The sequence below is a fragment of the Malaclemys terrapin genome, chromosome 19, assembly GCF_027887155.1.
Source record: "Malaclemys terrapin pileata isolate rMalTer1 chromosome 19, rMalTer1.hap1, whole genome shotgun sequence".
Classification (NCBI taxonomy): Eukaryota; Metazoa; Chordata; order Testudines; family Emydidae; genus Malaclemys; species Malaclemys terrapin.
Genome location: NC_071523.1, coordinates 21,266,549 through 21,280,474, shown reverse-complemented (window position 1 = coordinate 21,280,474; position 13,926 = coordinate 21,266,549). Strand labels below are relative to the sequence as shown.

General features: G+C 49.4%; 1 protein-coding gene across 2 annotated transcripts in view; it reads left to right on the top strand.

The window, feature by feature from the left end:
* The window catches only part of CHD5 (chromodomain helicase DNA binding protein 5), an 86,422-nt gene that overhangs the window by 5,836 nt on the left and 66,660 nt on the right, over nt 1-13,926 (top strand). For both annotated transcript variants that reach the window (XM_054008901.1, XM_054008902.1), the window contains exon 2: nt 5,580-5,710. In XM_054008901.1, the coding sequence (XP_053864876.1) occupies nt 5,580-5,710 (131 nt within the window). The remainder of the gene's footprint in view (nt 1-5,579; nt 5,711-13,926) is intronic.

Here is a 13,926-nt window from a genome sequence, read left to right as displayed (position 1 = left end):
TTTACTCTGGTTCAAGGTTGACAGGCTGTTGTTCACAATCTTGCATTTAAGCTTAAGCATCAAACTCTCTTCATCACATGCAGCGGAATCTGCCTTGCGATTTCTCCGTGTGCTCGGCAGAGTCACTGGATGTCCTTGGGGGTTCTGTTTTTTACTGTGCGGTACCTTTGGGTTGGAGCTTTCATATCTCTGAGAGTCGTGTGAGTGAGCTGGTGTGCGTGAGAACAGGAGTGTGGAGTGAAAGTGTTGACTTTAAACAAACTTGGTGCACGTTGGTCTCAGTTACTGAGCAAAACAAGATTCTGCCCAAATGCCTCAGTCTCCTGGTTGGATTTAATGAAAGTGACCACACTTAGCACTGTTCCTGTGCTTCTCATCGGTAGCTCTAACATCTCTCCAAAGCATCGTTATCCTCATTTTGTAGTTGGGAAGTTACCACCAACGTTTTCAAAAGTGGCCAGTGGCTCCAGTTTCCATTTGCTTGGAGTGGAATGGGCAGCCCCCACAGAAGATCTAGTAAAGGTTCAATTAATACAAGTCTTGCAGAGGCGGGGTTGCTCACCTTCTGTCTTCACAGGTAGCTTCCAATTGTCTGTCCAGGTTGTTCATATGTGATCCAAAATATCTCTGTCTTTCAAAGCCATCAACCCTGGCTGCATTTGCTCAGTATCTGCGCACCTGTGCAAGGTCTCCAGAAGCTCATGAGTAGTTAGGCTACCTCAGGCTTTGAGCGTATCTCTTGTAAGCTGAGCATGGTTGGGTTCGGTCAGTACTTGGATGACAGATGTAAAAACAGGGAAAACACCAACTGTTGGGGGAAATGGTGCTGGTGTTTAAGTAGGTAGCTTAGCTTCCTGCTACATCTGTATTGAACCAGTGCTCCAGTACAGAGCTGGGGACCACACCGCTGCTAAAGGCTGAGATGAGATGGGAAGCCAACAGTCTTGACCTCTTGTGCTCATCTAAGAGCACAAGGGTGTTAAATGCAGTATCCTGGCCAAAAGTCAGTTTGGGAAGATTGCCTTCCATCTCCCTGAGGCAGAGTTCCAGCTGGAGAAGTTATCCCCCTGAATAGCAGAATGGCTATTCCAGATGTGGGGGAAGTGGTCCTTGTAGGCACAGTCTGCAAAGCATTTTGGGATCTTTTGGGATAACTCTGCATTCAGCAGAAGCAGAAGGGGTGGGGAGGCAGCTATATGCCTCGCCTGCTGTGTGTATAACAGGTACGTGCACTGAAGAGCAAGGGTATCTTTGCCTGGATTCGTTCCCCACCCTTTGACATCTTGATCTCTAGGAACCAACACTCCATATTAAACCGCATCTTGCAGTGACTGACTCGGAGCACTAACTGCTGTGGGAAATGCACAAGACAGGCCAGGATGTTTCTCGTTGCAGATGGAGTCCTGGGCTCCAGCTCCATTATGAAAAATCTTAAGTCTTTAAAACTTCTTTTCAAAGCAAAGGGCTCCGTTCTCCCATGGTGAGACTCGGTCCATGGGGCTGAATCCCATCACTACTCCATTTGTATTGGGATACAAAGTCCCCTTCCCTGCCCCCAAAGATGGTTTTTTCTCTGGAGTGTTGTGAATAAAATCAAACAATGCTGAGTGGCTTCTATATAGAGCCTCATGCACCTGACAGAGAGGCCAGGAACTCTGATCTGGTGCTTTTTAGTGGAGATTATTCTGGTCCTGTCAGAGGGGAGGGAAGGGTGTTGCTTGCAGTGCCTGGTCCCGTCAGTTGTCTAATAAATGTCACAGAGATGGAGCTCAGCTGCTTGTTTTGGCAAAGTCTAAACTGCTGTGTTTTGAAGTTGAACACACAATCTGTCCGGTGTAATGAGATTGGAGTATTATTACCGTATAAGTTTAGAAATTCAAAAAGAAAACAGAAGAGTACAACACAGAACTGGATCTTAAGGAAATGCAACAATTTGACAAAATGCCAAGGCTCATTAGTAAGAATGTCAAGTTTTGGAAGATAATGATGACAGGAAAATAAAAGGGTACATTGCAATTAGCGCCGAGCTTCTTTGCCTTGGTGGGGATGCAGCAGATGGATGAAAGCAGTCGAGCCAGCATGCTTTGAGCTGACTCTTCGCTTTGCTCCAGTGCAGGCAGCTCTGTGTCTGTCCAGGAGTCAGTGGGGCCATCGGAGAGTGTGCAGGGTCATTGCAACACCCAGCCGCTCCACAGCCTCTCCCAAGACATAGCATCACTACTGCCTTCAGTGCTGGGAAGCAGCTGGAACGTGCAGCCAGAGGTAGATGGGCAGGAAGACGCTCAGAAGAGAGACTTGTTTTCTCTCTTTTCTTTGATTTAATTGAATCCATTTGAACAGGATCTGTTTCAAAAGGTAAAGGGTAAACAATAAAAAGCCTAATGCTTCCTCATTACCTAGAAGGCCAAATCAGCAATGGCAGGCAGCATATTAGGAGTGTCCAGACGCCTCTCTCTGCTTCTGAGCAGGCCAGTGGTGGGGGCTTCGTGGGTCTGGGCGTCTGCGGGAGAAAAAGAGATGATCCTTCTGCTTTGGCGCCGCATGCTGTGGAGCCCAGCCCCAGCCCCTCCGTGCAGTAACAGTAATACTCTGCCCCCTGCGGCTTCCAAGCCCTTTCCAAACGTCAGTCCTCACGAGCTCCCTTGGGAGGGAGAGAGCAAGCGTCCTTAGCTTCATTTTGCAGCTGGGAAAGCTGAGGCAGTGAAGTCAGTGACTTGCCCCAAGGCCACGTAGGGAGTCTGGATGAGAACCCACGAGTTCCTCGCTCCCAACCCCTCGTTCTATCCGCCAGACAATACATTTATTATTGAAAACCGCAAATGATTCTTTGCCCCCTTTCATCCCCCTGCAATCTCCCTCCCTGCGTTTTCTCTGTCTTGCCAGTAACCCCTCAGGTCATTGAGACAGAGAAAGCCCTTTGAAAACCGAATCCTGTTTGTTCAGTAGCTAGACTCTCACCCAGTTTGGACCGTGGAGCAAGCCTGGCCAGTGGCACGTCACGTGTAGTCCATGTCACTTTCTGGACCCCTGCAGTAAATCCCATAAGATATTTCTCTCGGAGTGGATGTTTCTCTCTAGCCAGCGCTGGAGTCTGCACTTTGTGCTGCACTGAAACTCACCTGCCCTGCTGTAAACGGAGCATCACTGAGCTCCAGTTCTCTGGGAGCTGGTTTCTAGTGGCACTGCTGTAAGAGCAAACAGAAACTGCCCCCTCCCACTGCATTGTGTTGAATGCTGGAGCAATGCTTGCCCGCTTGCTGGGGGCGGCCATCCTGCTGAAAAACTGGCCTGGTCTATGTCCCTGGTGATGCAAAGGGAGATCAGTGTCAGAGACTAGAGACCTCTTTGCATGATCTGCCTCTGATGCTGCGCTAACCATCCAAACAGCTTTCCCGTTTAATACCCCACCAGGGTTGCTAAATAATAGCAGTGCACTTTTTTGAACACCAAAGCTGTTCTTCTGATGGCCAAACCAGTTGTACGGCAGGCTGGAGATGAGGTTCCAGGCTCTGTGCGCGGGCTCGTCCCACAGGCAGTGTCCACAGAGATGCATCCAAGAGAGAACTCTTTGCACTGACACCTAGATGAAACAATGAAGATATTGCTGTTAATTCTAGGCTTTATGGGGATGACCCCAACCCTGATCAATTTACCAAACCCAAATTTTGAGCCTAAACAGCCCGACATTGTCCTCCACTGAAGAGCTGGGTGCGTGATGTGTGCTTGACTAGAACAAATCTTTTCTTTAAGTTTTAAAGTGCTGTAGCCATATAAACCTGGGACTCAAGTCCTGCAAACACTTCCTATCAGCTTAGCGCTGAATGCCATTCCGGCACCCACTGGCCTGCTCCGGGTGGAAGCATTATGCCTTGTAGTAAAGTTTTTGCAAGATTGGGCCCCCTTTTATGACCTAGCACTGTGACAAAATTTAAGGTATCAGTTACCGCCAAATACTCTTGCCAAATACCTGTGACCTAAGACTCGTCCATGGCTGAGCAATGCTAATTCCCTGTGAAATGAACGAGAGCAGAGAACCTGCCTCGCTGTTGTGTGGCTTGTAGTACAGCACCGTAGAAGCAGAGCAGCGTCCTACGAATCACTTACACTGCAGCAAGCTGGCTGTTGAGAGAGACAGAGGCTGGCCATGGTACAAGATACGCTGGTCCTGGGCTAATATGCGGCGATATGCCGTAGCAAATTGATTCAGATCAGAACATAGAACTGCACCAAAAATTAGTTCTCTGTTTTGTGTTTACTCTTCACTTGGCCCACTCAAAACTCCCTCCGTCCCTGATTTCCAGCGACCACACCGGGCAGTGGTGGTGGTGGTGGTGGTGGGAGGGGGGCGGTAAGAATCCCTTTGCTTCCCCTAAAGTACGAATATTGATCTCTAGCTGCAAACTGACTTTCCAGGTCCCATGATTTAATCCACATTTAAATATCAGTATCTAGTGCCGCTGTTCGTTCTGCCTGTCTTCTCCCTGCAATGATACTGTACTGTTACCTACTGCCCCAACAACCGACTGGGAGCTGACCAGCCATTTGGCAGCTTTGCCTCTCCAGCATTTAAAGACACCAGCACTCTGCAGATCCTGGAGAGCAGCTTTTTGCCTCCGCTCTGTGGCATCACAGTCATCCCTAAAGTGTCACAGACTGATTTCTGGTGGGAGGAGTGTGCCACTGGGCAGGGGGTGTCAGCAGAAACAAAGGGACTGTTTTCATACAAACTGTTTTCATACAAGTAGGACTGTTTTCATACGGTGATATGAAGAATAATTGTGATAATTACTAACAACTGGGAAGAGAAACACAGGGGAAACCGTTTGGGGACTAGTTTTTAACCCCATCCTCCAATTTGGTGTCTGCAGTACGTTCCACTTGAGTTTGCACACCAGTTACATGAGCACAGACATCCATTTGCACAAGTGAATTGGGCAGCAGCATGTACACAACTGGGTCCATGAAGCTGGAAATGAGGGCTGACACTTCGATTGATTGAGACTTGTCTTTCAAGGATCTCCATGAGGCATTAGCAGCTAGTTAAGTACTGGCCTGAGAGGCAACTAATGCTAGTGTAAGGCGATGTCTACACTACACAGCTGCGGCCGGGCTGCTAAAAGTCACGCAGTGTAGCCGCTGTTTGTCGGCTCTCCTGCCGACAAAAAACTTCCACTCCCAACAAATGGGGTTAGCTTTGTTGGCAGGAGAGCACTCCTGCCAACAAAGCGCTGTTCACACTGGCGCTTGTTGTCTGCAAAACTTTTGTCTTTGGGGGGGGGGGGGGGGGGGTGAGTGTTTTTTTTTTTTTTTTTTTTAGCACCTCTGAAAGACAAAAGTTTTGTTGTTCAATTGCCAGTGTAGACAAAGCGTAACTTGGGACAGCTATGTTAACAGCTGGCCGTGAGTCAGACAATAAACAGAAACTTGAGTGAGGCGACATGTCCTTGTATCCCATCGGCTGATGGAGCTACTTGGCCAATGCTCTCCCATGGGATCAAACACAATTCCTGTACTTTGTGTGTGTTTGTGAACCTGGCTGTGTAACTTCTCCCTTTCCTCCCCCTTTGTGTCGTCTCCAGAAGAAGAGGATGGAGTGCTGGAAGGGCTGGAGGAATTTTATCCAGAGGAGCAGGTAACTGCGCAGAAGAAAAAGAAATCCAAAAAGCTGAAAGAAAACAAGACTTCCAAAGTCAAGAGAAGGAAGAAAGAGGTAACATCTCCCACTGTTGAGTGAGGCTGGCAGGCAGCTGCTGGCCTCTGTGTACAGGCTGTGTGCTTGGGATAATGCTGCTGGTCTCCCTTGGGGAGCAGTCGGAGGTCTAGGGATGGAAACAGGCTAGATCAGAGCTACGTATTTTACTAAGGGGAACTAGTTTGATGTGTGACGGGGGGCCCATTTCTCAGACTTGGGTGATGCCACAGCTGAGCCTGCAGCTTGGCGGTCACTTCCCTGAGTGCCTGGAGAGGCTGAGCAATATAGTGAATTGGCACACAGGGCTGGGAGCAAGGCCCTGTGTAATTCATATGCTGGCTCTGACAGCGACTCACTATGGCCTTGGGTGAATCACTTAACTTCTCTACCTCAATGGCCCCACTGGTGAAATGAGAATGGTACTTACCCACTTCTGAGAGTCTGTGACCGTTAATTAGCCTGTGTTTGGCGCAGGCTTTGGGATGTGAAGGTTTGAGTATTATTATTTATTAAGGGTTCATTAGTGGGTGATGCTCTCTGGCCTGTGTTAGGCAGGAGGTCCGACTCAGTGATTATAAGGATACCTGGAATGTCTGACGCTTAGCGCTGGAGTCTGAGGTGTGGATTTAAACACTCTAATTTACATGCCCAAGCTTGAAAACTGAGATTACAAACGTTGTCTCTTCCTTCACCTGGTCTCCACTAGTTCTGCATGTGTCTGAATGCGGGGTGCGCTCCTTTGCATAGAATTACCCAGAATGCTCCTTGCTAGCTGCTGAAGGGGTTGAGCTCTGGAGATGCACAGAGGTGGGTTGGTGGCTGCTGTAACCCCTCTTTTGCTTAAATAACTTCCACAACATGAAGATGCTAGGGTTCAAATTTGTAGTTTTTGGTTCTGAGACATGGATGGGCTTCGTCTGTCTAAATGGCTGGGATGATTTATCTGACCAAAGGGAGAAACAAACACAATATGGGTGTCCAGGGAGTAAAGAGTGAAACTGGGGAAATCCAGAGAGATTGAGTTCTGAAAATATCCGTAAGAAGAGTTAAATCGACTCAGGCTAGTTTGGAGGGACCCTTCTTCACGCGTTCAGGTTGGCTTTGGAATGGGACCAGCCTGGTGTGTTCTCCCTGGAGTGATTTCTGGGGAGAAGGGAGGCATCGGGCGGTGCAGCAGTAACGGAGTCACCGCTCTCCCTGGAATCGTTTAGCAGCAGGGACGAAGTGTGAGTCGGTGATTTTCCAAGACCATGTTTGCATGCTCCTCATGTGGCCGCTTGGTCTGGGCGCTGTCCTAAATGAGGCCCGTGGCAGAGCACGGAGCATGTTGGACGGAGGAAGCTGTATGGCTCAGAGAGGGTTGTGCTAAGGGCTTCTCATGCAGAGAACTGTGGAGGTGGGGAAGGTGGGCGAGGGGAGGAGCCAAGGTTGTAACCTCATGTTTTTTCAAAGAAAATAATGTAAAACGGAATCGTTTTATAAACTCTTTCTTGGCTGCCCTTTGTGCTCATGCCACTGGGAGGGCAAGAGTCCCCAGTGCACACTGGCTACTTTCCCCGCTCTGGCGATACAAAGTCGCTTGTCAACCTGGATTGAGTAGCCAGTTAAGCTGCGGTTCTGGCTGCGTGGCATTGCTGGAGCAGGGCCAAGCATCCAGAGTGTACTGGCCCTGGCCCTAGGAATGGATCTGGGGAGACTCTGGCCAGAGCCGTGTAGAGCAGGAAGCCGCCTTCTAGCCTCCCTTCTTCCTCCCAAAACTCAGTGCTCACTGCTCGCCCCTCCAAATGCTTTGTTGTAAGGACTGTGGAAATGGCTCTCGACCCTGCCGGGTCCCAGGGACCATAGTTTGTGTTCTTTAGTGTTCTGAATCCCAAGCCCTGCACTTTGAATTCCAGGGGCAGCAGATTAGTCTACTTTTAATTAGCTCTGCCTGGTGTGGTTAGTTAATTTCTCATTTGGAAGCTAAATCTTTCTACAGAAGTAGGCACAGCTGGAGACGGGTACTAATTTGGGCAAACACTGATCTATCTAGTTCTGCCAGTAGTTTAGTTTTTCTTGAGTCCTAAAGGTTTTCACTTTGAGGGTGGATTGCAAAGAGAGAGAATGGCCCAAACAACTGCTAATGAGCGAGAAGACACACAGGATGGAAGGGGTGAGACTTTCCTTCCTAGCTGACCGTTTGCAAGGATGATTACGTTTTAAAGCTTACCTACTACATTCGTACCCCTGGGTGTTGTGCCGTGATTGCAGATCCTGTCACCAAATATGATGTTTTGTTATGGGACTATGATATAATGAAAGACAAGGGCAATAATCACTGTTCTAAAACTTTCCTATTTCTATTCCCCAATGTTTTGAAAATCTGTTTATTCTAATATGTCCTTTTTAATGCTGGAAATATGTCTGATAATGTTATTGCCGGTCCTTAATCTTGTGAGTTGTGTGTGACAGGCAGTGAATAATCTCACGCTTCACATTCTGAATCCTGTATCCCACACTTTACATATCCGATATTGAGCTGGTAATTAGGCCTTTTAAATGGAGTGAGTTGTAAGCGTGAGGAGCGTGTGTCCTGGCATCTCACATACAGAGGCGTTAAAAGAAGGCAGAACCAATAGGAAATGGAGGTTTTGTCAAACAGGCTTTTACATTCATGAGTTTGGGATGTATAGTATCCCAGTTAAAGACACATTAGATAATTATTACAAACGATGATTATCAGACACCCCAGCAGACCACATGCAGCAGTACAGTGCACTGATATATATAATAATATAATATATGTATTATGATAATCTCCTTATCTGGTTATTAAACCCCTCCTGCCAGGGACGCACACACTGCAATGCAGCACCTCATTTACAGCTTGTCCCCGGTGGCAGACAGTAAATCTTCGTGGCACATACTGTACCAATAACATTATCTAGGGACTGTGTCTCTTAGGGATGAAATGCAAAGCGACATGTTGGGAATGTAACCAATGTGATACTGCTTGGAGAAAACAGCATGGTTTTGAGGTTTCTGTGGAGACAGGATATCGAATGACAGACCGCCCATTTCTGGGTGTCTCGCAGGCAAGAAGTGGGGCTGGGCAGGATGTGCTGGCTTCTCAGGATTTGACATTTGAAAGGATTTGGGGAGTTTTTTAAAGAAACCAAATTCTCAGTGAATTATTGTCCTAGTGAATCCCCCTCATGCTGCTCCCAGAGGATCCACTCTATTCCCAGAGCCCGTGGGATGCTTCCCGGGCTGTGTGTGCTGCCTCTCAGGCCATGGCTACACTACAAACTTAAGTCGACTTCATGTAAGTCAACATCAAGCCTCCAATTTAAGCAAGTCGATGTTGCGTGGCCACACTAAGCTCATTGTGTCGGTAGAGTGCATCCTCACTAGCAGGGCTTGCACTGACGCACAGAGCACTGCATTGTGGGTGGCTATCCCACAGTGCATGTAGCCGAGTGGAATTTTGGGTTGGGCTTGCAAGGCCTTATGAGACCAAAACGTTGGTGCAGGTGGTTATGGGAACATGGCGTTTACAGCCTCCCGTGATGCACTTACCTCCCTCCATGAAATCAACAGCAAACAAACCAAGCCTTTTTCGCACCTTTTTTCATAAGCATGGGTTACCCATGTGGACGCCAGAGCATGATCAGCATGGACTCTGCTCAGCTGTACACAGTTGTTGTGAGCATTACAAACACCTTGTGCCTTATCCTGCAGTATTCACACAGCCGATACAGGAGCCGCCGCACTGAACAATGTGATGCCACGCAAGCAGCCCTGCTGGAGACATACAGCAGAGCAATTTGCAGTTGCTAGCGACAGTCATGCATCACCTTGGCACAGTGGAGTACCGTTTCTGCGCCTGGGAAACAAGCACTGACTGGTGGGACCGCGTCATTATGCACCTATGGGATGATGAGCAGTGGCTGCAGAACTTTCGAATGCGTAAGGCCACTTTCCAGGAACTGTGTGAAGAGCTTTCCCCAGTCCTGAAGCACAGCCATATTAAAATGAGAGCTGCTCTCACAGTGGAGAAGCGAGTGGCGATAGCTCTGTGGAAGCTTGTAACACCAGACTGCTACCAGTCCGTGGGGCATCAATTTGGAGTGGGTAAATCTACTGTGGGATCTGTTGTGATCCAAGTTTGCAGGGCCATTAACAGACTTCTACTAAGAAGAGTAGTGACTCAGGGCAACGTGCACGACATAGTGGATGGTTTTGCCGTGATGGGGTTCCCTAGCTCTGGTGGGGCGATATCAACGTGGGATGGTCGGGAAAGGTGCATGATGCACGCATCTTTAGGAACAGAAATCTGAAAGCAGGGACTTTCTTTCCAGATGGCAAAATAACCATTGGTGATGTTGAAAGGCCAATTGTGATCCTGGGGGACCCAGCCTACCCCTTGCTCCCATGGCTCATGAATCCATACACCGGGAGCCTGGACAACAGTAAGGACCGGTTCAACCATAGACTGAGCAAGTGCAGAATGGTGGTGGAATGAGCCTTTGGACATTTAAAAGGCTGCTGGCGTTGTGTGCTTACTAAGTTAGACGTCAGTGAAAGCAATATCCCCATTGTTATTGCTGCCTGCTGTGTGCTCCATAATATCTGTGAAACAAAGGGAGAAAAGTTTCTGCTGGGGTGGGGGAGTTGAGGCAGATCGCCTGGCAGCCAATATTGAGCAGCCAGACACCGGGGCAATAAGAAGAGCAAGCACGTTCAGGGGTTCTGCGTCTCCGTGAGGCTTTGAAAACCAGTTTCATCAATGAGCCAGAGTAATGTGACACTTCTCTGTGTTGTTTCTTACCGAACTGTCCCTTCCATTGCATTTTCTCCCCTGTAAACTCCACCCCCACCAACCACCGTGTGTTGAATGAATAAAGAGCCTTTTCCCCTCAATCTGTTAAGTTTTATTATGCACACAAACACACAGAGATAGCAAAGAAAAGGAAGATAACCTGGGACAAAAGGGCTGATAACACCGTGGGGGGAAAAACAAGGAAAGCTTGCTTACAGATGCACTGCCGTAGCAATCAAAGGTGTGAGAATGGGTGTCTTCTTGTCCTTGTGTCCTCCCCTGGTCTTGGGTGTAAGGGATACCGAACCCCCCCCACCTCATAGGACATTTCAGGGAGGAGGATATAGAACTGGGCGATGATGGCAGCAGGTTCAGCATAGGCTGCAGAGGGACTCTAACATCCAGCTGCCTTTCTTGAACCTCGACCAGGCGCCTCAACATGTCTGATTGCTCCTTCATAATCCACAGCATCTCTTCCTGCATGTCACGCTCCTGTTCCCTGCATGATCTCCTGTGCATGGCCAGGTTCTCAGACAGCGCAATCCTCCATGCTTTCGGAGGCGCATGTTAACTCATTGAACAAGTCCTCCTGAGTCTCCTTTTTCTGCCTTCTAATCTGGGAAAGTCTCTGTCCCGGCGTGGAGGATGCACCAATGCACAAGGTTTCAACTGCAAGGAATGCAAAGCACAAGGGTAGCTTTAACTGTGCATACATTGTTTCTGGTGCAAGGTTAATTTTTTTTTATAAAAAAGCCAACCCTCAATTCACTTCACTGCAAGCCACAACGTAATCACAACCTCAGGCTATTGCAAGAGTCGGTGTGCTGCTCCGGCCATGGTGAGTAAGGCCACGAGGCATGGGCAAAAGGTCTTTTGCTGCTGCTTTTGTGAAGACATCCTTGGGATCCCAAGTTGAAACTTGAGAAAAGCCCCCTGTCCCCCAGCAACCTGGATGGTGCTTGAGGACAAGCACCAGTGTAAAGCCCCACAAATAGTTTGTTTTTTACAAAAGCGACACTGGGTTGGGGGGGAAGGAAGACAAACAGGAAGCTGCCCCCCCTTTTTTTCCAATGCTGGTTGCAATACCTGGTGATCCCTTCCAACCACAACCATGGCATGTTTGGGAAAGCGTGGCTGTGTGACCCAGATTTCGCCAAACAGGGGGCGGATTATTCGTTGAATTGTTTGCGGTTTATGGGCTAGTATTGAAAACTTCCCCCATTTCCCCTGGGTGACCCTATGCCATATCACTCTTCTGAGGGTAACAGAGGTGGCCAGGGAGCAGATGCTGCAAGCGTCTGGGTACAGACCTGGTCTTTATGCTGCAATGCTGTGTGCTGCAATGATGCTGGCAGAGTGAATACTGGAGTGGCGCGGGAAAGTGTCCTACCGTGGTGGATGAAATAAGGCATCCCTTCCCAGAAACCTTCTGCAAGGGATTGCAGAGTTACCTCCATGAAAGCTTCCTAGAGATCTCCATGGAGGATTCCTGGGCCATCCTCATGCACATAAACAGTCTTTTTCGGAGAGCACCTTCTGCTCCACCGATACCCACCACCCTACTCTATTGTTCAGACTAAACATAAAAAATAATAGCATGTAACCCCTACAGTTTGATTTGAAATGTGTACTCCCCAGAGGTGCCGTCCCCGGCATCACACTCCACCACCAACTGGTCCTGTGAAGGGATGGGCTCCAGGGTTAAAAACAGTTCTTGGCTGTTGGGGAGAATGGATCCTCAGCTTGCCTGCCTCGCATTCTCCTCCTCCTCTTCCTCATCAACAATGTCCTCCTTGTAGCTTGAGGTTACCCGGGGCCCATGGCAGGTATCCACGGAATGTCTTGGGGTAGTGGTGCGGTCGCCAGTGAGAATCACATGCAGCTCCTCATAAAATTTTACTCCTGAGGGCATTCTGTGCCAAAAAATTAAAAATTCTGCAAAATTCAGCAAATTTTATTTGTCAAATAAATGTGGAGACTTCAGCATGGCACTGGGGATCCACAGGCCACTGGCTGCACAGAGGTGAGAGATCACTGTGCAGCTTCCCCTCTCCCCCAGGACGGACTCAGCGGTGAGGCTGCACCCAACCCTGACACAAGCGCAAGGACCGGGCCTGCCCCAGAAACACCCCAGGGCTCTGCCCCTCCGTGCCAGGTGCACCAAGTGTGGGCAGGCAGGCTCAGCAAGGCAGGATCCAAGTGTGGAGGGGTTCTGTGTGGGACAATCTGGGTGTGGGGGGCTCAGTGGGGGATCTGGATGCGGGGGGGATCAGGGCGCACAGGGGCTTGTTGGGAGGTAATGGCTCTGCAGGGGGGGTTCAGGTGAAGGTGGTTGGGGTTCAGCGGGGGGTCTGGGTGTGGGAGGCTTAGTGGGGGGGAGAGAGTTTGCAGAGCTTCCTACAGCCGAGGGAGAAATCTGGGGGTTGGGTCTGACATGGCCCTGGATGCCGTGCAGGGGAAGAGGAAGTCCCGTCCTCCCCAGGCCAGCTGGGATGAGCAGCTGAGCCTGGTGCAGGGTAGGAGCCACTAGTCGGGTCTTTTCCAGTCCTTCCCCCTGCCCCACAGTGACTTACCTCTCTGCTGGCTGCCCTGGGCGCCTGAAACATACTGCTGGGGAGGGTCGTATGTCCGCTCTTGTGGCTTCTCTGTCAAAGTCATTTTTCTGTGGGGAAGCAAAGAAATCTGCTGGGGACATAAATTCTGTGCATGCACAGTGGTGCAGAATTCCCCCAGGAGTAATAAAAGTAGCATGTCTCTGGGGCAGAACCGGAACGACTGTTCGCCTCCCTTGTTTCCTGGTACACTTGCTGAAGTTCCTTTATTTTCATGCGGCACTGCTGCATGTCCCTGGTGTAGCCCTTCTCCCCCCATGCCCCGTGTGATTTTGGCATAGATGTCAGCATTTCTTCTGCAGGATCGGAGCTGTGCCTGCATAGACACTGTTCCCCACACAGCAATAAGATCCACCACCTCCTGTGCACTCCATGCTGGAGCCCGTTTGCGGCCTTGAGTCTCCATGATCAGCTGTGCTAGCGAGCTCTCCACACTGGTCAAACAGGAAATGAAAATTCAAAAGTTCCCAGGGCTTTAACAAGGGCGCGTCTGTTTCCTGGGAACCTGGCTGATGTGCAGTGGAGTTGAAAGCGTTCTCCAGAGCGGTCACAGCGGAGCACTGTGGGACACCTCCTGGAGGCCAATTCATTCCAATTACACAGCGCAGTGTCTACACTATCCCCATGTCGACCCGTGGATGTCAAATCAAGTGCTATGCCTCTCGCGGAGGTGGAGTACAGAACTCGACTTTACAGGCCACTTAGGTTGGCGGAAGGGACTCGGTATTGTAGACACATACATTATTAGATCGGCTTATGTTGCCTACGTTTGTCGTGTAGACCAGACCTCAGACTCTGCAGATGAAAGACCAGGCCCTGGA